General features: G+C 41.0%; 1 protein-coding gene across 1 annotated transcript in view; it reads left to right on the plus strand.

Annotated features, from left to right (window-relative positions):
• The window catches only part of LOC130282440 (collagen alpha-1(XIII) chain-like), a 191,643-nt gene that overhangs the window by 94,568 nt on the left and 70,971 nt on the right, over positions 1–26,104 (plus strand). The window contains exons 16-18 of the mRNA XM_056530694.1: positions 7,612–7,638; positions 18,697–18,741; positions 23,064–23,090. Coding sequence (XP_056386669.1) covers positions 7,612–7,638; positions 18,697–18,741; positions 23,064–23,090 — 99 coding nt within the window. The remainder of the gene's footprint in view (positions 1–7,611; positions 7,639–18,696; positions 18,742–23,063; positions 23,091–26,104) is intronic.

The raw sequence follows: 26,104 nt of genomic DNA on the forward strand, positions 1-26,104 counted from the left end.
TGGACTAAAGCATCCCTGGACAGTCTGTCGTGCAACGTGGCGTTGGTGGATGGAGCGAGACATGATGTCCCAGATATGCTCAATCGGATTAAGCTCTAGGGGAACTGGTGGGCCAGTCCATAGCAACAATGCCTTCCTCTTGCAGGAACTGCTGACACACTCCAACCACATGAGGCCTAGCTTTGTATTGCAGTAGGAGGAACCCAGGGTCAACCACACCAGCATATGGTCTCACAAGGGGTCTGAGGATCTCATCTCGGTACCTAATGGCAGTCAGGCTACCTCTGGCAAGCCCATGGATGGATGTGCGGACCCCCAAAGAAATGCCACCCCACACCATTACTGACCCACCACCAAACCGGTCATGCTGGAGGATGTTGCAGGCAGCAGAACATTCTCCACGGCGTCTTCAGACTCTGTCACATCTGTCACATGTGCTCAGCGTGAACCTGCATTCATCTGTGAAGAGCAGAGGGCGCCAGTGGTGAATTTGCCAATCTTGGTGTTCTATCATGTCTGTCTTTGTCTGTGTTCACACACAGCTATTGCATTTGCTGTGTGTGAACAGGTTTATGCTCCCTGATCAGGGAATAGTTAATGTCTCTGGATTTTTGAGCCAATAACCTTTAAGGTGTGTCTATTTAAGTTCAGCACTGACTAGCTTCAGTACTTGTGATACTTAATTTACTGATGGACTTCCTGATGTCTAGCTGCTAACATGCTGCCTATGCTGCGAATGGAGGCTTTGGGTGAAACACTTCTTATTTGAGCTTTTAATCTACTATCTCTGTTTTAGCATGCACTTTGTATTTTCTGGTTTTAGCCATGTTAGGTGGCATGCTCTTAGTGGATTTTAAGTTGTGTTTGTTTAGTCGGTTTTAGGATTTGTATATCCTTTCTGCTATGTGCTGTGTTTGCTCTTGTATTCATTTATGTGAAGTTCTGTGTTTTATATTTCTGTTTTCCTACTGGGTCAGATTCTGACCACACTGGTGATTGTGCCGCTGGCAAGTGGTATATTTGAATTTATTATTAATGGCTACTCATATAGTGGATTGGAGTGTCCAGTTTGTGTGTTCAGTATGAACAGTGTTCTGTAAATATATCCTTTGTATCTAAGCATCCAGTTACCGCTCCCTGGGACTCCTTGTCTACTGGAGGGGTTCTGAAGGGATTGCGATTATTCCTGTCTTGTGTTCAGTGTGAACAGTGTTCTATACATATATCCTGTGTATCTAGGCATCCCTATTACCTGTCCTTGGGGACTTTGTCTACTGGAGGTTTGCATAGGGAATGTGAATATTTCTGTTTAGCAATAGATCTTGTTTACCTGTCTGTGGGGACTCATAGGGTATTGTCATTCCTGTGTCTATTGGAGGTTTTTCTAGAGGATTAAGCTTATGCCTGTTTTGTTCTGGAGTCTGTTCAGATTTATCAGTTTTCCTGTCTGGTGTTTTGAACTCTATGTTTATTAGTTCTTAATTTCAGATCTTTGGAGTTCTGTACATGACTACTGATCTATAGTGTTCTCTGTTCACAACCACAGATCTATAGTGTCCTCTGTTCACTACTAGTGTTGAGCGGCATAGGCTATATTCGAATTCGCGATATTTTGCGAATATATGGCCGAATATTCGTCATATATTCGCTAAATTCGCATATTCATAATATTTGCCTTTATTTTTGCATGTGCGAAAATTTGCATATGCGAAAATTAGCCTAAGCGAAAATTTGCATGTGAGAAAATTAGCATATGCAAAAATTAGCGAAAATATGCGAAAATTCGTACACCAGTCTCACACAGTAGTATTAGAGCCTTCTTTACACCACACAAGCTGGAAGCAGAGAGGGATGATCACTGTGATGTGTACTGTGAAAAAAAAAATGAATATTCGTAATTGCGAATATATAGTGTGAATATTCGCGAGCAACACTATTCACGACCACTGAGTTCTCTGTTCATGTCTGCTGATCTATAGTGTCCTCTGTTCATGACTGCTGATCCATAGTGTCTCCTGTGCTGCTCACTGATCTGTGTCCTCTGAACTTATACTATTGAGTTCTATGTTCCTGTTATGTTTCTGGTTTGTGACCGACTATTTATTAGTATGTGTTTTTATTATGCCCCTGCAATTTAGTTCAGGAAGGGACCGGTGCCCAGTTGTCGATCCAACATTTAGGGTGGAAGGGCAAGTAGGCAGGGAGAGTGGTTTTAGGTCCAGTTTAGGGCTCACTCTCCCTGTCCCCTGGTCAGTCCCTGACATGTTCTCTGGCAAATGTCAAATGTCCTGCACAGTGTTGGGCTGTAAGCACAAGCCCCACCTCTGGACGTCGGGCCCTCATACCACCCTCATGGAGTCTGTTTCTGACCGTTTGAGTGGACACATGCACATTTGTTGCCTGTGGGAGGTCAATTTGCAGGGCTCTGGCAGTGCTCCTCCTTGAACAAATGCGGAAGTAGTGGTCCTGCTGCTGGGTTGTTGCCCTCCTACGGCCTCCAACACATATCCTGATGTACTGGCCTCACTCCTGGTAGCGCTCTGGACACTACGTTAACAGACACAGCAAACCTTCTTGCCACAGCTCGCATTGATGTGCCATCCTGGATGAGCTGCACTACCTGAGACACTTGTGTGGGTTGTAGACTCTGTCTCATGCTACCACTAGAGTAAAAGCACTGGCAGCAAAAAACATCAGCCAGGAAGCATAGAAACTGAGAAAAGGTCTGCGCTCACCACCTGCAGAACCACTCCTTTATTGGGGATGTCTTGCTAATTGCCCATAATTTCCACCTGTTGCCTGTTTCATTTGCACAACAGCATGTGAAATTGATTGTCAATCAGTGTTGCTTCCAGAAAGGACAGTGTGATTTCACAGAAGTGTGATTGACTTGGTGTTACATTGTGTTGTTTAAGTGTTCTCTTTACTTTTTTTGAGCAGTCTATGTAATCTGTTTTCATAATATGCTTATTTCTGCATATTTTGTTATTGCTTCACTTCCTTTTCTTTTTTTTCCTTTCCTGTATTTTTTTAATAAAAATTTTGATGAGAAAAAAAAATATTTTCTTAGACAGGTTCAACTTAAGCTAGACCGTCTTAGAGTATGTCATATTTTTAACAGTAGTTGAGGGTGTGTAAAAATTTGTTGCATCTTTAAAAATCGATAAATAGAGAAGGATAGCACTCATCGCTTTAATTTCTTCTTTAATCGACAAGTGCAGATATATTAGAGTGCAGCGGGGGAGACAGACAAATGATCAGCTGGATCCGTACCTGACGGCACCGAGAATACATTAGAGGGGCCAGCAGCACCTAAACAACTTGCTACATTTTGCATCTTCAAAAATGTCTAGTAAAGTTTTAGACCACTCCTAAGTTTTCTTTAAGGATAAAATTGTATGCCAAAATTTGGGAGCATTTTTGACAAATGGTGTAACATTTAGGCCACAACTCTTTTTATTTAAAGCAACACCTATTGTATGCAAAGCTTTGCCCATTTGTCTAGCATGGCACACAACTTTATTCTTTATGGCTAAAAACATGTCTATCAACATGTCTGCCACATGTTTTTTTACCTAAAAAGACCAAAAATTCTCTTGGTAAGCAGCGATCACATATATCTGTATTTGATTTTTGGGGACAATTAGATGACCCAGTGACCCAGTATCACGTATAATGCATATTGCTCATACTGCACTGTAGGAGCTGATTAAAAACACCCTCACCACACCTCAAAAGGACCAGTCCTGTTGTTTTCAGAGCATAGATAATATTAAAACTACTTTATTTGCATTGCCTTTCTGTATAGTCTTTCGGTTTTCACTACTTAAAAAAAAGAAATCGAAATGTCCTCTGTCCTCATGTAAATGGTTTGTAATCTTATAAGGGTTATCATCAGCATAATCCAATTGCCACATCACCTATTCTGTCTTCAATCCAATTCCCAGATTCTCTTCAAGAGAATATAGAATGATGTATTTCGCTTATGCTTATGAAGTGATGTTATGCCTTGGCACATACTGCTGTTATCATATCCCTTGAATAGATGATGTTGTGCTTGGCTGTCACGTTATCCCTTGAATAGATGTTGTGCTTGGCGGCACAAAGGAAATTGTTCACACATTAGAAGCCTATGTTTACTGGATATTATAGATATAATCCATTGTTTCTAGCTACTAGTTGCTAAGAGTGCTGAACCATAATATTCACACGTTCATTGAGTGGGCAAATTTCATTTTGTTGTACATTGAATTTCAGTCAACTCTTTCTCGTTCCTACTATACTTTCTTTACTATAAAACCACCCGCTACATACACAGAAGCCTTCTGCATAGTGGGAGATAGCTAGCTGAATTCCCAGCTGGAATGTGCACAGGAACAGGAAGTGCATTACAGGATGAATTACACTATACAGGAAGTTGGCATGCAAACATAAAAGACCACAGGAAGTTGTTGTTACGCCAAGCGCTCCGGGTCCCTGCTCCTCCCCAGAGCGCTCTCGGCGTTCCTCTCTCTGCAGCGCACCGGTCAGACCCGCTGACCGGGAGTGCTGCACTGACACTGCCGGCGGGGATGCGATTCGCATAGCGGGACGCGCCCGCTCGCGAATCGCATCCCAAGTCACTCACCTGTCCCGGTCCCCGGCTGTCACGTCCTGGCATGCGCGGCTCCGCTCCTTAGGGGGCGCGCACGCCAGCTCTCTAAGATTTAAAGGGCCAGTGCACCAATAATTGGTGCCTGGCCCAATCAGTCTGATTAGCGTCCACCTGTGCACCTGTCTATATAACCTCACTTCCCCTTCCCTTCCTTGCCGGTTCTTGTTGCCTTGTGCCAGAGAAAGCGTTTACAGTGTTTGCCTTACCAGTGTTCAGGACCTCTTGCTATCTCCATTGACTACAAACCTTGCCGCCTGCCCCGACCTTCTGCTACGTCTGACCTTGCCTCTGTCTAGTCCTTCTGTCCCACGCCTTCTCAGCAGTCAGCGAGGTTGAGCCGTTGCCAGTGGATACGACCTGGTTGCTACCGCCGCAGCAAGACCATCCCGCTTTGCGGCGGGCTCTGGTGAATACTAGTAGCAACCTAGAACCGGTCCACCGACACGGTCCACGCCAATCCCTCGCTGACACAGAGGATCCACATCCAGCCTGCCGAATCCTAACAGTTGTGAAAATAACTTTTTTTTTTTTTTTTACCAAAGCATTCAAATTTCTGAGGAAAATTGTGCTATGGTATCCAGAAAAGTCTAGTAAACAGAACACTGAAAAATATGTGGCTATGCACTTAAAGGGGCTGGTAATTGGGAGTTCATTATCTTTAAATGACAAGAAACATCAAGACAACAAAGTGTGGGAAGAAGTAGTCAGGCATCCAAAAGAAATACAGAAAGACTTCTGTCGGCACCTGATGGACTAGTCTGGTGCAAACAAAGGAATTATCTAGTATGTCAAAGAGTTAGTTAAGCTCAGAGAAGAACCATGGAAGGATTTAAAAAGGGAAAGTGCATTCTTGAACCTAAAAAAAAAAAAAAAAACTTGTGAGCTCGTCACTCTCTTGACAGGAAATCCACAAGTGCAAGGACAACAGGAGACAAAGTCCAACAGTACCCAAATGAGTAATCCAGCATCAAGATTAGATACTTGCAAACTCCAAGGTTAAACAGATGTTCCGGTATCAGAAATTGTGTTTTAAGGGAAATTGACAGTCGGTTCTCACACACTAAACCCAATACACAGGCATATAATGTGGGTAAACCAGATAACAAGAGGGTACCAGCATTCCAGGTCCCGCCGTCATTGTGCAAAGCCGGCTATTAGCAATGATACCTCATTGTAACCAGGTTCACACTCACTATAACCCTGTGTATTTGGGTTAAGTGTGGATAACCCAGCTGTCAGTTTCTTGGACTATCACCCCAATATATATGATTTGCTAATATAGTGTTATTACAACTTGTCCCAAATCCACAAGAAAAAGAAAATAGTGGCACAGGTACCTGGAAAACACAGCTCCTCGAGATGGACAGTGCAACACTCGGGCAAATAACCAGACTAAATCAGCTGACGGCGGTGCGGGGACAATGGAAAATCCAGTAAATACAAGTAAATCACGAAAGAAACACAGGCATCCTGCATTCACCATCAAGATTCTGAAAATACGGCTCCCATCTCGGGCTTCTTAATCCAGCATAGTAGACAGAGGTAGAGTGGGGCGCTCAGAGGTGACTGCCGGCGGTTTCACGCACACAGGTGCGCTTCTTCCGGCCTCCCAGAAGAAGAGCACCTGTGTGCGTGAAACCGCCAGCAGTCGCCTCTGAGCGCCCCATGCTACCTCTGTCTACTATGCCGGATTAAGCAGCCCGAGATGGGAGACGTATTTTCAGAATCTTGACGGTGAGTGCAGGACGCCTGTGTTTCTTTCGTGATTTATTACAACTTGTACTGGCTTTAGCATTCCTTTGCATGATTCACCTCTGAAAGGAAGTTGTATAGTTCTTTCATTTTTAATGTTGTGTTGTCTCCAGCTCCCCAACTCCTCCCTCCTTCCCAAGACAATGCGTCATTGTCTTCTAACTCAGGAGGCGTAGCCGGGCAACTTTAGGTGCAGACCTGGTAGGATTGCTGTGGGAGAGATGTCAGCAGGGTTGGGGGACTGTAATAAGAACCTAAGTCCTTGCTCATAGTTAAAGTGAAGGCACTAGTACAAATGCCCAAGCCAGCTACATGGGTTCTGTACTATTGACTTTTCATATCTGGCTCACTAAACCTTGGATTTTACTGGAAACGTATTTTGATGTTGGATTTTTGGTTTGCTTCAGTACATATTTTCTCTCCTTGTATTATATTTATCTTTAATATATGCATACTCTATACAGTATATGCATAGAATGTATGCATACGGTGACATAACTTATAAAGGGGTTGCCCAGGATTAGAAATAGAGGTTTGTTTTTTGTTTTTTCGAAACAGTGATATTGTTGTTCATGAGCTGTGTCTGTTATTGTAGGTTATAGCCACATTCAATTATATTGACCAGAGCTACAATACAAGGCATGGACATGAGTGGCACTGTTAGAAATAGACCCTTATTTCTAATCCTGGAAGGCTCTTTAGCGAGATGAATTTCTGAATGTCTTATAGATATTGACATGAGTTAAAGAAATGCCTTTAGATTATTATTTTTGCTAAACAGACACATTCTAAAAATAAGATACTCAGCTATACTAAATACTTGGTGAAATTTGATACAACCTAAGAAGGGTGCATTGCTTTATGGGGGTTTTAAGGGCTCTATATTAATAAGTACATCCTTTTTCCTTTCCAAACTTGGGTTTTAAAAGGCTTTCTGTCCCTGAGCCATCACATTACTGGCACAGCACACACCTGCATTCTCACACGCATGTTGTGCTTTCTGTGTTGTAAACTAAGCCTTCATTCCACACATAGCTAAATGAAGCCAATGGCATGCCAGCAAGTGCTTTGTCTTATATGGAGTATTTTCTTCTGCATGGCAAATGAAGTTGAGAATGTTTTGTTTTGCACTGCACCTTTTGCTCCTTATTTCTATTGTTTTCTTTTGCCTCTTCTCTTTTTTTGTGCTCATGGTAATGACAAAGGGCGAGCAGGGAGAGTCAGGACTAAAGGTAGGACTCTGAATATGTATACTTATATATTGTTAGAATCTTTGTTTTTTGTTGCTGTTGACAATGATACTTCAGAGACACCCTAAATGTGAAAGTTCAAACTTGGCTTTTTTAGTCAAAACACAACAGTAAAATGTAGATGTGATAATACGACACATGTGGCAAATACCAACCACTACCCACAGTTTATCCGAGTGTGGAAACTATAACCCTCAATCCCTGGGGTATGTCAGGTGTCTTTGTCTACACTCCAAACTCCACAGAATTTCACAGGGGCTTCACTACCTTTTGTACAGGCCCCACGCTCACTTGGTCAGCCTGTTCAACAGGTACACTTTTGTTCAGAACCAGGGAAAACACACATAGGTTCTTTAGTACAGTCTCAGCAAAGTATCGGGTGCAATAATAGCTATAACAATACAGCAACTCTTCACACCCATTGGGGGAGATTTATCAAAACCTGTCCAGAGGAAAAGTTGCTGAGTTGGCCATAGCAACCAATCAGATTGTTTCTTTCATTTTTCAGAGGCCTTTTCAAAAATGAAGGGAGCAATCTGGCTGGTTGCTATGTGCAATTCATCAACTTTACCTCTGGACAGGTTTTCAAAAACCTCCCCCAATTATTTGCCTGGATGCTAGCATCATTACTCTGGCCCACTATACTCCTTCAGCAGCAAGAGGATGGGGAAGCCTATACTCCTTGCTTATACCACTAAGCTTTTCAGCCTCTTAATCCTATTTCCATTCTTTGGCTGCCTCATCAATATCCTGTAGGATGTCCTGTCCTGAAAATCTTGTAGGATATTCTACAGCTCTCACCGCCTCACGTCTTACTACATTCAGACACCTTCATAATGGCGTCCCCTCTGTCTGCATCTGGTCTAGTGATACTGGTTGTTAGGCAGTGAAGACACCTTGGTGCAGGGAAGGAGCAACTCCTCCAACAGTTGAGACTGTGACCCACTGCCCTCCATTAAAAGGAAAGAGGGACAAAGGAGCAAAGTACATGGCGCACGCTGGACAACACCAGGGAGATAACAAAACAATTATATAAGTGGATAATGTGAAGGACAGTTTTGCACTCAACAGAACCCTCCCACCTTATTGTACATGCTATGTGTAAAAAATAAAGCTATAGGGGGAGATTTATCAAAACCTGTCCAGAGGAAAAGTTGCTGAGTTGCCCATAGCAACCAATCAGAGCGCTTCTTTCATTTTTCAGAGGCCTTTTCAAAAATGAAAGAAGCGCTCTGATTGGTTGCTATGGGCAACTCAGCAACTATTCCTCTGGACAGGTTTTGATAAATCTCCCCCATAGTTATTCGCAAGATTTCTACTTTGTGCAGACAGTTTAGAGTAACACAGTAGTTCCGTGGTTTGTACTGCTACCTTGCAATCATAGAAAATTATCCACTTGCTTGTTCCCCATTCAAAGAACATAGTGACAGGATACATTGTATCTGTTAAATTAAAGGTTATCTTTTTGCCAAAAGCTTTTTCATTCTTGGATTTATAGAGCTCTACTTGCCATAAAACATCTATTGCCATTAAAAATACTATTACAGATATCTGCTTACCCTGCAATAAGCCACAGCTGAAGACTGCACTGGCCATAACAACTAGTGTTGCTCGCGAATATTCGCAGTTCGAATTTTATTCGCGAATATCGCATATTCGCAAATTCGCGAATATTCGCGAATATAGCGCTATATATTCGTAATTATGAATATTCGTTTTTTTTATTTTTTTTTATTTTTATTTTTTTCACAGTACACATCACAGTGATCATCCCTCTCTGCTTCCAGCTTATGTGGTGTAAGAAGGCTCTAATACTACTATGTGAGACCGGTGTGCAAATTTTCGCATATGCGAATTTTCACCCGTGTAAATTTTTGTATATGCGAATTTTCGCATATGTTAATTTTCGCACATGTGAATCTTCGCATATGCGAAAATAAAACGAGGATGTTACGAATATGCGAATATTCGCGAATATGACGAATATTCGTCCATATATTCGCGAATATTCGCGAATTCGAATATGGCCTATGCCGCTCAACACTAATAACAACATAACCAATAAACAGAAATACAGAAAAATATCTGTAGTGCAGTAATTCTTTATAGGTATCTGGCACTTGATACAATATATTGGAAAATGATCTGGTTGTTGTATTGTGCTTGAATAGGCTCAGTACTATAACTGCAGTTCTCAAGACCCCCCAACAGGTCATTTTACAGTATTTCCAGTATTTTATTGGTTATATAATTCTGGTCGGTGCATCAGGCATAAGCACAAGTATTATCTGTAAAATATATCAGCAGACCATGCATGACCTGCTGTGGACTACAGTTAAGAACACTGATATTAACCATGGATGAATGTGTGGACTATCATTAGTGACAAACACGACAAATTGTCAGTCCAGTATCAAAACACGTTGCCTTAAAGGACTTTTCATTCTCCCATAAGCTCTTCACTAGTGAAGTATAGTAGGCTAGTTATCCATCTAGGGACAAGGAGACCATCGGAATACAAAGAATTGAGTAAGAGGGATACAAGGTATTTTAGTCTTGGATCATACATATATATATATATATATATATATATATATACCCTTTGTTCATACATTTGCTTCTCAGTTTTCCTTTCTTTGAGGTTAATAGTCTACACTATAAGTGTACAGAAAAGCTTGAAGATAAGTTGACATCATAATTCAAACATCACATGGATTAGACTTTGCCAGATCGTAACTTTAACAGGGTTTATTCAACAATAAGGGACTCTTGATAACAATGGTTGACTGTAAGAAGATGCCGACATCAGGAATAACTGTAGTCTTGGCAGCATTCATAAACAGCATCCAATGTCAGATCTGCAATGTTTTTCTTTTAAATGACCTACACAGTACGTATTTGGAATGTTAAAGGGTTTTATTCCGGAGATAAAAAAAAATTGGCATGGGGACCAAACCATTTGTCACTTCCCCCAAGTTCCCCTGCAGATTACAACTGATAACCAGGGGTCCCAGCAGAAAGTGGACAAGCCCTTCAACATGCTTTCAGTTTAGTGTCAACATTTTGGCTTCATGGTTTACATTTTTGAGTAATAGATGTGTTGTTAGATGTAATGGTAGAATATCTATAAAATTTTACTTTAAAGGCAGGATCACACATCCATGGCATATTTTATGCTGCGGATACAACAATGGCTCTGTGTAGCTCTGTGTGTTCACTCGTAGCAGCGGATTTTGCGCTGAGCATCTGCTACAAGCAGGCGCTGTGTCCACAGCAGCAAATCCGCCAAAAATCTCCCTAGGGGGAGATTTATCAAAACCTTTGTAGAGGAAAAGTTGACCAGTTGCCCATAGCAACCAATCAGATCGCTTCTTTAATTTTTCAGTGGCCTTTTTTTGAAAAATGAAATATGCGAGCTGATTGGTTACTATGGAACATTGGTCAACTTTTCCTCTGCACAGGTTTTGATAAATCTCCCCCACAGTGTCTACCCACATTCATACACATACCGACTATCTGCTTTATGCATCTGTCAATTTTAGATATTTGACTGTAGTAAAAAACATGGGCTGAGGAACTTCAAAAGAACAGGACACCACAAAATATTTTTACATTTGGGTATAATTTATAGAATGTCAATGGCAGACGAATAGAGAAATAGGGATAAACATTTTAATATGTTTGCACATCATATGTTTGGATCTATCTAAGCCTGTGGCCCTGATTTATCAAAACGTGTGACAGAAAAACTGGAGAGATTTTTTCCACAACAGCCAATCATAGCTCAGCTTTCCTAGCTTAACAAGTTCTGGTAAAGTGAAAGCTGTGTTGTGATTGGTTGCTCTGGGCAAAATTTCTCCACTCACAGTATTTTGTGTCTTATTGTGGGTCTTATTTTGGTTGGTGTTTTTACCAAACCAGAAAACAGATACAAAGCTTTTTATTATAACCTTTGTGTCAATTTTACTGCATATTTTGGATAAAAATATAGACCAAAACACTGGGGTTTATTCACTAAGGGTGCATTCCCACGTGGCGTATTTTGCTGCGTATTTGCTGCGTATTTGGTGCTGCGTATTTTCCTACCCATTGACTTCAACAGGGAAAATAAAATACGCAGCAGCAAATACGCAGCAAATACGCCATGTGGGAACGTACCCTAAGAGTGGAATGTAGGTTTCTTTGTGGGTTTTGATTTCTGACTGGTATGTTCCACTGTATTTACTAAGGTTTCCCTACATTTGGCACTTTTCCCTACATTTTGCTTTTTTTTTACAACTGTTCTGATCTGTCGGGTTTTCCTTGGCTCAAATCCACCACTTTTTTCTGTGGTAAATATGTAGTAAATATGTTGGGATTTTTCAAAACTGTCAGGGCCACGCCCCTTTTGTCGGGATCACGCCTACTTTAACCCGTGACCACACCCCCTTTTGGGGTTTTTCTTCTAAAATGGAGGGTTTCGGTTTTTTTGGTCACAAATTTGGGAGCAAAACCTGACAAAAAAGAGTCGGGATCACGTTAGTAAATAAACCGCACTGTGTGTACACAAAGCCTTAGGCTATTTTCAAATGGCAGAATGTCTGTGCAGAATTTGGCATTAATATTCCAATTGATGCTGCACTGTTCTCACAGCAGAATTTAAATTCCGACGTCTGCAGAAACAATAGACTTGTCTATTGCATTGTCGTCTATGAGACGTGCATTTCACATGAGTGGTCCTAGCATCCGCCTGTTAGTCAAATGTGCAAAATTTCCGCACTTGTTTTCCATGCGGACATTCGGCACATTTATCGTGTGAACGTGGCCTAAAGGTAAATACATAATAAACAGTGTTCAAACCTCTTTTTGGGTGGATTCACACACACCAGATCCGCTGCTGTTTTTACAAGGCAATTCTTATGTATTTTTGATTGGCATGTGATTGCCTCGCAAGGCTAAAAGTGCATTTGGAGCTCTGTTTACAGAATCCATTGAAATTACAGGAATTGAGCAAAGAAAAAAATGCTGCAGGCCCATTTATTTTCTCCACTCAACTCCTGAACCTGACGGACACCAATCAAAGTCAAAGGGACCTGTTGCAGATCTGAAACTTCAAATCCACAGTCGATTGGGTGTGTGTCAATGCACTATACAACTTTCTTTTACAATCCCATCTGATAACACTGCACGTTAGTAGACTGCCGTCAGATTTTCTCCCAAAGTGACAAGTAGTGTGAAGTGAGCAATGCTAATCTTTCCAGCCCTAGGCCATGTTCATACAGCGGAATTCCCCAAAAAGAATTATGTGGGAATATTCCGCTCGGAGTCCCATTGCTTTAATTCTGTGCACACGGCAGAAATCTGAAGCTGTTACATTTTTTTGTGGATTCTGCTCGTAGATGCATTGTCGTCTATAGGGATGGCTCATTTCCGAGCAGCCCTAGTGCCACTGAATCAAGCATTTGTGCAGAATGTCCGCCAGTATTTTACAGCAGACATTTGGCACATTTTTGGCTGTGTGAACATGACCTAAGTGTAATCTAGGAAATGGTGATATATTGCTGATGGTCAGAGCATGCCAAATGTCTGGGAACAGGCTTAAAATACAGGGGGAATAAATAAAGCCTGTCTAAAGAGGAAGGGGGATTGGTCAAACTTTGTGCAGAGGAACAGTAAAGCAGGTACCATAATAACCAGATTCCTGCTTTCATCATTCACAGGTCTTTACAGTTTGATAAATCACCCTATGGTGTACTGTGCTGTAACTGGTTGCAATAGGTAACAACTACAGTTTTACTTTTGGGGAAATTTATCTGAACCTGTGCAGAGGAAAAGTGGACCAGTTGCCCATGGCAACCTATCAGATCGCTTCTTTCATTTTAAAAAAAGGCCTCTGAAAAACAAAAGAAGCGATCTGATTGGTTGTTACGGGCAACTAGTCAACTTTTCCTCAGCACAGGTTTTTCTAACTCTCCCCCTTGCTGTTTTTGTCCCCAACATTGTCACACACAGTGAATATGCGGCAGTTTTAAAATGTCCCCAATCACTTGTTCACGTCTCCAGCCTGACTGTATGCTTAGATCCTGACAACCTTACAGTATAAGAAATGAGGTCTGCACATGTCAGCACAGTGCAGCTTTATTATATTCAGGGCCATGGTATGTGGCAGTATTATATTCAGAGGGTATAGAGTCATTTCCTAGGTTCACTCACTGTTTTTTCAGGCATATTTCATTTTGTGAAAATGCGGCTACAAAATCATGGACAAATCTCATCTGCATTTTTACAATTAATGTTCTCTATGCACCGTATTTTTCACCGTATAAGACGCACTTTTTCTTCCCCAAAACTGGGGGGGAAAAGTTGGTGCGCCTTATACGGCGAATACACACCTATCGCGGCGGTCCCTGCGGCCATCAACGGCCGGGACCCATGGCTAATACAGGACATCACCGATCGCGGTGATGCCCTGTATTAACCCTTCAGACGTGGCGATCAAAGCTGACCGACGCGTCTGAAGCGAAAGTGACACTAACCGGGTTGCACCGCGAGGGACCTTACCTGCCTCCTCGGTGTCTGCTCCGTGCTGGGATGCCCTGCATGGACGGCGCTCTCCTTTGTCATCATCACGTCATTGCGCACGCCGTCCCGTCATCCAATAGGAGCGGCGTGCTTAGCAGCGTGCGTAGCGACGTGATGGCGGCGACGGAGAGCGAGGATACCGGGCAGCAGAGACGTTCTGAAGCGACGGGGACACCCTGAGGACGTGGTGACAGCGATGGAGGGCGACATCAAAGGTTGCGGTGACGGGTCCGGAGCGGCGGGGACACGTGAGTATTGACTCCTATACCAGTGGTCTTCAACCTGCGGACCTCCAGATGTTGCAAAACTACAACTCCTGGCATGCCCAGACAGCCAACGGCTGTCCGGGCATGCTGGGAGTTGTAGTTTTGCAACATCTGGAGGTCCGCTGGTTGAAGATCCCTGTGACCTATACTTTACATTGTATTCTAGATTTTCCTCATTTAAAATTGTGTCTTATATGCCGGAACGTCCTATAGGGTCTAAGTCTATACAGTACCAGTAGGGAAAACCGCTGATTTTGAGGTCAGGTGCAGTCTCTTTTTCAGATGTCAGATAGTGTCTAATATCTTGTGCGATGAGAAACGCCAAGATCAGCCTTCCGATCACTACTACTAGATGCTCCTGTGTGTGCTCCTAAGTGTTCATTGTCACTTAATTATGCAAAATTTTTTCACATATTGTGCGCACAGACAACCCCTTTCTCAAATACGCCTGAAAAAAACACTGTGTGAACATAGCCTTACAACTAGCCCATCAAACGTCTTGTTAAAAATTTGAATCCCACCTCTGCACTGTAGGTACAACATAGTGGAGGCTGAATATATTAAATGTGGTTACTGAGCTAACTAGATTAGTTCCTTCTGCTTCGGCGTAATGGATACCTATTACACTTACACATTTCATTTCTTGAGACCCTTTAGACCTCTGCAGTCTGCATTGGCTACGCTTTGTCTATCTGACAGGCCTTTTGTTTTTTTTTTTGTTTTTTTATGCTGTTGATGCCCTCTCAAATGAAATGGGTGTAAAAAAATGAAATGTTCCCTGTTGAGGCACTGTTAAATAGAAAACACACCTGACATTGCTTACAAGGGTCACACGAAGGCTTTCTACTAACTAGTAGTATTACCAGCTTATGCTGGGTTTCTGATCATTGTATGAGTAGAGGCAGGCTTCATATTTCAGCTTAAGAAACCTGAAAGCAGAATACAGATGTAGTAAAGGGATATTTATCAGGTCTGGACTGCTATATTCTTATGTCCTAGCACCCCCTAATGGAGGATAGCATATTTCATTTAAAATAAACATGCAGGTCAAGACAACAAACACATACACATACAAAACATTAAAGGGGTATTCCAGGCTAAAACTTTTTTTTATATATCAACTGGCTCCGGAAAGTTAAACAGATTTGTAAATTACTTCTATTAAAAAATCTCAATCCTTCCAATAGTTATTAGCTTCTGAAGTTGAGTTGTTGTTTTCTATCTAACTGCTCTCTGATGACTCAAATCCCGGGATCTGTGCAGTTCCTATGGGGATATTCTCCCATCATGCACAGCTCCCGGGACGTGACATCATCATTGAGCAGTAAGACAGAAAACTTAAGAAGCTAATAACTATTGGAAGGATTAAGATTTTTTTAATAGAAGTCATTTACAAATCTGTTTAACTTTCCAGAGCCAGTTGATATATCAAAAAAAAAGTTTTGGCCTGGAATACCCCTTTAACCCCTTAAGGACTCAGCCCATTTTGGCCTTAAGGACTCAGACAATTTAATTTTTACGTTTTCATTTTTTCCTCCTCGCCTTCTAAAAATCATAACTCTTTTATATTTTCATCCACAGACTAGTATGAGGGCTTGTTTTTTGCGCGACCAGTTGTCCTTTGTAATGACATCACTCATTATATCATAAAATGTATGGCGCAACCAAAAAACACTATTTTTGTGGGGAAATTAAAACGAAAAACTAATTTTGGAAGGTTTTGTTTTCACGCCGTACAATTTATGGTAAAAATGACATGTGTTCTTTATTCTGAGGGTCAATACGATTAAAATGATACCCATTATTACCTACTTTTATATTATTGTTGCGCTTAAAAAAAATCACAAACTTTTTAACCAAATTAGTACGTTTATAATCCCTTTATTTTGATGACCTTTTTTATTTTTCCGTATAAGCGGCGGTATGGGGGCTCATTTTTTGCGCCATGATCTGTACTTTTTTTTGATACCACATTTGCATATAAAAAAAACTTTTAATACATTTTTTATAATTTTTTTTTAATAAAATGTATTAAAAAAAGTAGGAATTTTGGACTTTTTTTTTTTTTTTTCGTTCACGCCGTTCACCGTATGGGATCATTAACATTTTATTTTAATAGTTCGGACATTTACGCACGCGGCGATACCAAATATGTGTATAAAAAATTTTTTTTACGCTTTTTGGGGGTAAAATAGGAAAAAACGGACGTTTTACTTTTTTATTGGGGGAGGGGATTTTTCACTTTTTTTTTACTTTTACTTTTACATTTTTTTACATTTTTTTTTACACTTGAATAGTCCCCATAGGGGACTATTCATAGCAATACCATGATTGCTAATACTGATCTGTTCTATGTATAGGACATAGAACAGATCAGTATTATCGGTCATCTTCTGCTCTGGTCTGCTCGATCACAGACCAGAGCAGGAGACGCCGGGAGCCGGACGGAGGAAGGAGAGGGGACCTCCGTCTGGCGTTCTGAATGATCGGATCCCCGCAGCAGCGCTGCGGGCGATCCGATCGTTCATTTAAATCGCGATCTCCCGCAGATGCCGGGATCTGTATTGATCCCGGCACCTGAGGGGTTAATGGCGGACGCCCGCGAGATCGCGGGCGTCGGCCATTGCCGGCGGGTCCCTGGCTGCGATCAGCAGCCGGGATCAGCCGCGCATGACACGGGCATCGCTCCGATGCCCGCGGTTATGCACAGGACGTAAATGTACGTCCTGGTGCGTTAAGTACCACCTCACCAGGACGTACATTTACGTCCTGCGTCCTTAAGGGGTTAACCCCTTAACGACGCAGGACGTATATTTACGTCCTGCGCCGGCTCCCGCGATATGAAGCGGGATCGCGCCGCGATCCCGCATCATATCGCGTCGGTCCCGGCGCTCATCAATGGCCGGGACCCGCGGCTAATACCACACATCGCCGATCGTGGGGATGTGCGGTATTAACCCTTTAGAAGCGGCGGTCAAAGCTGACCGCCGCTTCTAAAGCGAAAGTGACCCAGCTGCTCAGTCGGGCTGTTCGGGACCGCCGCGGTGAAATCGCGGCATCCCGAACAGCTGACAGGACACCGGGAGGGCCCTTACCTGCCTCCTCGGTGTCCGATCGGCGAATGACTGCTCCGTGCCTGAGATCCAGGCAGGAGCAGTCAAGCGCCGATAACACTGATCACAGGCATGTTAATACACGCCTGTGATCTGTGTAAAAGATCAGTGTGTGCAGTGTTATAGGTCCCTATGGGACCTATAACACTGCAAAAAAGATGTAAAAAAAAAAAGTGTTAATAAAGGTCATTTAACCCCTTCCCTAATAAAAGTTTGAATCACCCCCCTTTTCCCATAAAAAAAATAAAACAGTGTAAAAAAATAAATAAATAAACATATGTGGTATCGCCGCGTGCGTAAATGTCCAAACTATAAAAAGATATAATTAATTTAACCGTACGGTCAATGGCGTACGCGCAAAAAAATTCCACTTTTTATACCATTAAACAATGAATAAAAAGTGATCAAAAAGTCCAATAAAAACAAAAATCATACCAATAAAAACTTCAGATCACGGCGCAAAAAATGAGTCCTCATACCGCCATGTACGTGCAAAAATAAAAAAGTTATAGGGGTCAGAAGATGACATTTTTAAACGTATAAATTTTCCTGCATGTAGTTATGATTTTTTTCCAGAAGTGCGACAAAATCAAACCTATATAAGTAGGGTATCATTTTAACCGTATGGACCTACAGAATAATGATAAGGTGTCATTTTTACCGAAATATGCACTGCGTAGAAACGGAAGCCCCCAAAAGTTACAAAATGGCATTTTTTCTTCGATTTTGTTGCACAATGATTTTTTTTCCGTTTCGCCGTAGATTTTTGGGTAAAATGACTAATGTCACTGCAAAGTTGAATTGGCGACGCAAAAAATAAGCCATAATATGGATTTTTAGGTGGAAAATTGAAAGGGTTATGATTTTTAAAAGGTAAGGAGGAAAAAAACGAAAAAAAAGGGGTTAAATCTGCTACGTGGAATTAGCAGCAAACACTAACATGTGCTTTATTGTTAGTTGTTTTGAATTTAGTCTACACTTCTCATTTCTTTCTTCTATAAACTATTCTCACTATCCCAAACACTTAGTAACATTCCACTAACTCTGGTGGCCTCCACTTACTCTATCCCCTTCTCTCTTGTTTCTCATTTAAACCTTAGGGAGAAAGAGGCATGCCGGGGATGCCAGGGAAACATGGAACAAAGGTATCTTCCTAAAAAGCATGGATTGTAGCTTAACCCTCGATACCCAGTGTACCTCTCAGCTGCCTTTGTGCTGTCTCTGTGCATCCTCCAGTGACCTCCATAACTCGCACCCCTCCTTTGTCTACTGGTCCTTACACATCATCAATAGTCATAGGCCCAGATTTATAAAACTGTGTCAGAGAACAAATAGAGGGATTTTCCCCACAGCGACCAATCACAGCTCAGCTAAGGAGCTGAGGTAAAGTGAAAGCAGAGCTGTGATTGGTTGTTGTGGGAAAATCACTCCATTTTTTTCTCTCACACAGTTTGATAAATCTGGGCCATAGTGTTCATACCACTTTCCACTCCCTCTGTGGTTTGACAACCCTAATTTTCATCTTGTGTCCTCTTTTTCTTTAGCTACCCCCCTGATTTCTGTTTCTGAAAGTTGAGAGGTATGACCCATCCCTTCCTTTAACTTTACCTTCCTTCATATTCTCTTCCATGATCATTCATCATTTCTACCACTTTGTCAGCCATGATCTTCCACCTCTCTCACCAAGTCATTTCCAGTAATGTCCCCACATAAAACATGTTTAGTATCTCCCTAAATGTATTAACATGACAGCTGTAATATAAGTGTATGTTTGGTTTAAAACTCTAAATCTGCCGTTAAGATTGAAACTTCATACATGTGTGTAGGTTCTGAAGAATATCATTGGGATGGGATAAGAATTGGATTGTCCAATATTGTACAAATATTTCCTTGTTGCAGTGATACGGCCCCCAGTGTTTTTATAAATATATACATATATATATATATATATATATATATATATATATGTATACAGTGATCCCTCAACTTACAATGGCCTCAACATACAATAGTTTCAACATACAATGGTCTTTTCTGGACCATTGTAACTTGAAACCAGACTGCACATACAATGCTTTGAAATCTGCGAAACATGGTGGAAGAACCAACCAATCAGAATGGATATTTCACTGGTAAAACCCCTGTGCATGCACTGACTGGCATCTTATAGCGCCCCCTACAGTAAAGGGAGGTATTACATGTTCTGTACTCTTTACCTGTGCCAGGGTTAGCTTCTCCTTTGGGCATCAGGTGAGGGCGACTCCATTTTCCTTTTTTTTAGGACATTGCGTGTTCTGTACAGGACCTTGTCCTCTACATAGACCAGTGTTTCCCAAAGAGTTTGCCTCCAGCTGTTGCAAAAATACAACTCCCAGCATGCCCGGACAGCCTTTGGCTGTCCGGGCATGCTGGGAGTTGTAGTTTTGCAACAGCTGGAGGCACCCCGGTTGGGAAACACTGAAATAGACAGGGATTTACAGCTCCCAGCAGATCTTTATTACTTTTATATGTACGATCTTGCTTTATCTGTATTAGTTACCTACTTATTTTTCTTTAATCCTCACTTTTTCCTATTTTTGGATGACATTTTGGTGGCTTCAGAACCAATTACCAGGTTTCCATAGAGTTCTGGTCTCAACATACGATGGTTTCAACATACAATGGTCGTCCAGGAACCAATTAGTATTGTAACTTAAAGGACCACTGTATATATATATATATATATATATATATATATATATATATATATACATATATACGGTATATACAGTATATATACATATATATATATATATGTGTGTATATATATATATATATATATATATATATACACAGTATATATATATATATATATATATATATATATATATATGTATAACCTACCTGGTGAGAACACCTGTTTAAAATAAAAAAATATATATGTTTTAGACTGTTTTTGTGTTACGGTAAGTGAGTTTTTACTATACTGTTAAATGTGTTATCAATTATATATTGCTAGAATAATAGGAGTTGTGCATTGCCTTTTTAATAATGGCTTTTTCTTACATTCATGGCAAGTACATGACATAATGTAGAGTTATGCGTGTGCTTCTCAAAATGAGATGCATCACATTTGCTTGTAAATGCCAGTTATGACATTCCTAAACTATTCGCAAAGTCGACAAAGGATTTGTCCAGCTAAATAAATTTAGGTACCCCGACCCAGGCAGACATATAAATAAATGAAAAAAAACTGACCAGATCCCCTGCACTGGAAAATAATCTGCAGCATTTCTACAGGGAAATCCTAAGCTAAAAATTCACACCAAATTGTGAGTGAGTTTGTTGCTGCAGCAGATTTTTACAATGAATTTTGTTAATGTGAAAAAAAGTCATAGTAATTAAAATCTGCAAAATGTGGAAAATCCATAGATGTATTCATTTATATAATTCATTCCCCTGAATATTTTGTGCCTAGTGGGCACCAAGGCTATAATGTGGAACTCTCAAGTGCTAATTCACAACTACTGTGGGGCCACATACTGTATAGCCTATACTTCTACCTACGGAGTATTGTTTTTTTCTAAGCTAGTCATGAAGGACACATTTGTATGCATCTAAAATTAGGAAATGAAATAATAATAATAATAATAATAATAATAATAATATACAGAATGTAGTCAGGTGTAGACCCAGTAGAATTTCAGTGGCCTTCAAACTGCTGAAAGTTGCAGTTTTGCAGCAGCTGGAGAGCGGCAGTTTGGAGATCATTTAGACAAGCTCCTGCAGAACTTCTTTCTGGACAGCTATATGATAATTGTATTGATTTTTCCAGGATTAATAAACAGAGAAATGAGCAGGAATATCCTATAGCACTTCTCACATACAAATCCACAGTTAAAGGGATTATCCAGAATAAGGTGATTTTAGTACGTACCTGGCAGACAGTAATGGACATGCTTAGGAAGGATCTGCGCTTGTCTTGGGGCTAAATGGCTATGTTGTGAGATTACCATAACACTGTGGCTAGCTTTTTGTGAACTGGTATTTCCTGTTTGAGTTTTCTTTTTTGCCTACAAATCCCATAATTCCATTTTCCTCCCTCCCACACATCAGCCACCCCACCCATTGAAGCACAAATGGGCTGCATACATTCAAAAGACCTGTGGTTTTCAATCAGGGTGCCTACAGCTGTTGCATTAGTTGCAGATTGATCCCTCCACCCATTGAAGCAGACAGGCTCCCTGTCATCAGCTGACTAGTGACTCAGGTCTCAGCCACATTGCAACCTGGGAAAAAGTCATTTTGTATGCTGTTAAAAATGAATATTGGGGTGAAAATCACAGAAGAATTGTGAGAAAACCATCACACACAGGTAGAGACACTATATTATGAACTACACTAACTTTACAGCCCCTGTAGCATAGTCAAATAAAATAAAAATCCTGGAATACCCCTTTTAGAATGTGCTTCGACAGTGGATTTTTACCCATAATATGAAGAGGTTACAACCTTTTTTTTAAATCAGCTGCATTTCTGCTACAGAATGAGCATGCAGCAGCAGGTTTGAAGATCTACAGTGTACTCTGATTTCCATGCAAATGAATTTTAGTATATCTGAATGGAGTATTAAAAAAAAACTCCTCCACTTGTACTATATTAGGTTGATGCTGTATCCAGAGGGTTATAGGCATGTATAGTAAATGGACAATAAACTCTAAAGCTGAATGGTAGTGAAGCCAATCTGGTTACTGTGAACCAATCACATCTATGTATCATTGTGCATGATACGCATCACGCATGCTAGAAATTCTGAATGTTTTCAGGAAACAGACTGAACTGTTGTGCCATAAAATGACCCACTGTATGGCCAATTGGTCATGGTTTGATAAATTAGGCCTTATTTTGCCTATTTGGATGGCTTGATACATGCGCATTGATTACATGGGAAATAGTTGCCATTGAGATTCGTTATAGCAAGAATGCAATGTGATTCTTTGGGCAATGTTCTGATGGGAAACCTGGGGTCCTGGCATTCATGTTTATGTAACTTTGACATGTGTGCCACCTACCTAAACATCGTTGGGGTCCAAGTAAATTCCTTCATTAACAATAGTATTCTCCAACTGCAATGGCCTTGAATGAATTGAATTGAATGAAACTTTATACGTGTGAATGTAATGATGATATATGGAAGTGATTACAATATGAAGAATATGTTTATTGGAGAAAACTGTACAAGTGAAAGGAGGCTCCAGTACTCTGTTGGGCCACCTTTACTGGATACAAGATGAGATCCGTTTATGCATGGAGACATACAGGTTTTGTTTGGCATGGTATTATAAATGGTATTATATGATATTACACTATACAATCCATGTTAATGCATAGATCTATACAATGATAAAATTAGTAACTCATACCTCTAACTGCAGGTATGTCTCACTGTTAATAAACTATGCATACTCATTTTTGTGCATCTTTTTAGGGTGAACCCGGAGTTTCAGGAGAAAAGGTAACTTAAATATCGTTTATGTTTTCCTTTAAAACTATTTGCTCTTTTCATGCTTGGTTGAATGCAGAAATATTTGGGGAGATTTATCAAAACCTGTGCAGAGGAAGCGTGGTGTAGTTGCCCATAGCAACCAATCAGATTGCTTCTTTCATTTTCCACAGGCCTCTTTAGAGGCCTGTGGAAAATGAAAGAAGCAATCTGATTGGTTGCTATGGGCAACTGCACCACTCTTCCTCTGCACAGGTTTTGATAAATCTCCCCCATTGTGCTTACCGGACACTTTGTAGCACATTATGCTATAAATCATTACGTAGAACATCTGCTCTACTAGCTGACTGGCTTCCTATGTTCTTCAGTGTTTTAGCATTGGGACCTTGTCTGCCTGGGAATATTTCACTTACCATTGCTTAGTCTTTTACATTTTGAAATTACAACCTTTGTAGCATCAGTAAAGGTAAAGCATGTAGTCATATAATCATCCTCGCCGTGTAACAAAAGTCAATGGGGTTTCAACAAAGTTAAATTAAAGCATCTCTGAAGCTAGAGGGTAAATTCCCACTGAGTGGCGGGTGAAGATGGATGTCCGCTGAAATATTTTTAGCACTGACATGTCATTTTCTCTGTGTGATAAACTACTTTGTTCTTAGATTTCAAGGATATTGCTCGATGAATAAAATAAATTGCACGAAAATCACAGTGACTCATCTTCCTTGGAACGGGATCAATGGATTATGGGAGAAATGCAGTGTACAAAAATTATAGATTAAAAGAAGCAAAATTGAAAGTTTCTGGGCCTCATGCAAAACAGATATCAAGTGTTCTTTTATATGTCAAGAAGAGGGTGTGATTGCCAGACACTTTTTTACCTGTAGGTACTATTCGTCCCTGGATGCTACTTTTTGACTTAGGCAAAATTTAATTTGAATTTACATTCAATGCGGAAGCTTTGCGAAGGGTGAGGGGAGTCACAAATTGGTCTCATTGGTTGAATACAAAAGGCTCATGCATACTTTATATGGACTTTTGACTCACTATAAGATATCCCTTTTCCTTGCATTGTAACATATTTCCTTTGCTTCTTTATTCATAAAGATCACATATCACTCTGGTTCAGTTTTTACATTCACCCACCTCCTTTCTGATCTTCAGTTATCACTGATCACTATCTCCTCATGCTTTATCACCTCCATGTTTCAATTCTATCCTATGAGTGACTCTGCAAACCCTGTTGAATAATTTAAGGGGTTATGTACCATAAGATGATTTTAGTACTTACCTGCCAGACAATAATAGCCATGCTTAGAAAGGATCCGTACTTGTCTTGGAGCTCAACGGCTGTGTTCTGAATCAACCATAATGCTGTGGCTATCATTTTGTGAACTGGCTATTTCTTGTTGGAGTTCCCTACCTCGAACTACATGTCCCATAATTCCTTGTTTGTAAGTGTGAGGTCATTTTTCTTCCTCCCACACATCAGCCACCCCACCCATTGAAACACACCTGTGCTGTCTTCAATGTAATACAATTAGTGTCTTCTAACCAGGGTCCCTCCAAATGTTGCAAACCTACAATTCACTGCAGTCACTCCATCCATTAAAGTAAAGACAGGATCCCTCTGAACACCTGACTAATGATGTAATGTCTCAAGTCTCACTGCAACCAGAAAAAATAGCATTTTGTATGCTGTTAAAAATAAACATTTGGGCAAACATCACAGAAGAATTGCGAGACCACCATCACACACAGAGACAGACACTATATTATGAACTACATTAACTTTACAGCCCCTGTTGCATAGTCAAATAAAAAAGATCCTGGAATACCCCTTTAAGTAATTTTTTGATGCACACCAAGCAATGTGCAACAATGTCACCAATGATCTGACACTACATTGCAGGCATGTGGACATCCTGATTTATGAGACATTTTCATCTAATGGAACAGAACCAGTAACTTCTCCATATTTTTACCTTTCTCATTGCTGAGTCGGGTTCTTTTTGGCTACTGAGGTTGTTCAGTGTCAGGACATTGCATGTACAGCACAAACAATGACCTCATACTAAAAGGAGTCAGGATAAGTAAAATCTGTAAAAAGAGAAGTTACTACTATAACAGCTTATGTAGTTTCACCTAATGGAAACTATATATGCCCAATTATTATAATAACTCTATATAGATATAGGCCCTGCTCAGAGCTGGTTACCATTGCAACCTCTTGGACCACTATAGCTATGCAACTGTTTGTGATGTGAATTTCATCCTGTAAATGGTTTGGCAATGCTTGTTGCATTAATGTACTGAGTTTGTGTGGCAAGAAATTTTAGTCTGTAATGAATTTTGAGGAAAGGTAAAGGTAGACATATTCTCAACCAAGAAACATATACAAGCCTGTTTATTGCCCCTAATAGCCCATATAGTTACCTAGTCTTAGATGCCCCCAGAATGTTGGCCACAGAATCCCACCCCTAGAGTGCATTAAAAGTAAAAAACGCTGCTTTAACCATTTAAGGACACAGGGCGCCCTTTGGGAATTCCGGTCCCCGCCGCTCACCGGGCAGGTACCAGCCCGGGATGCTTGCTAAAATCTTTCAGCAGGCACCCTGTGCAAACCCCTTGGTCTGTGGTGATTCGCAAATTGCAAATCTGTGGTGATTCCGGGTCTCTGGTGACCCAGAAAATAAGGGGATCAGGGCTGTCCAAGACACATCCGATCCCCCTGAAGGGATAGGAGTGAGGTAGTAGGGGTGCCACCCCTCCTATCCCTGCTATTGGTCCCTCAGAAGCGACCAACTAATAGCAGATCGGGGCGGGGGGTTAAAGTTTTGTTCCCCTGCACTGCCCTCCCACGGTAATCCGGGCAGAATGGGGGAACTGTGCTGTGACCGGCGGTCACTTACCGGCGGCAGGCAGCGATGAGGTGCGGCTCCCTGGTGCAGACTACGGAAGATGGTGAGTTGTTGCCTAGCAACATCTGGAGGGCTACAGTTTGGAGACCACTATACAACAGTTTGTTG

The sequence above is a fragment of the Hyla sarda genome, chromosome 7, assembly GCF_029499605.1.
Source record: "Hyla sarda isolate aHylSar1 chromosome 7, aHylSar1.hap1, whole genome shotgun sequence".
NCBI classification, from domain to species: domain Eukaryota; kingdom Metazoa; phylum Chordata; class Amphibia; order Anura; family Hylidae; genus Hyla; species Hyla sarda.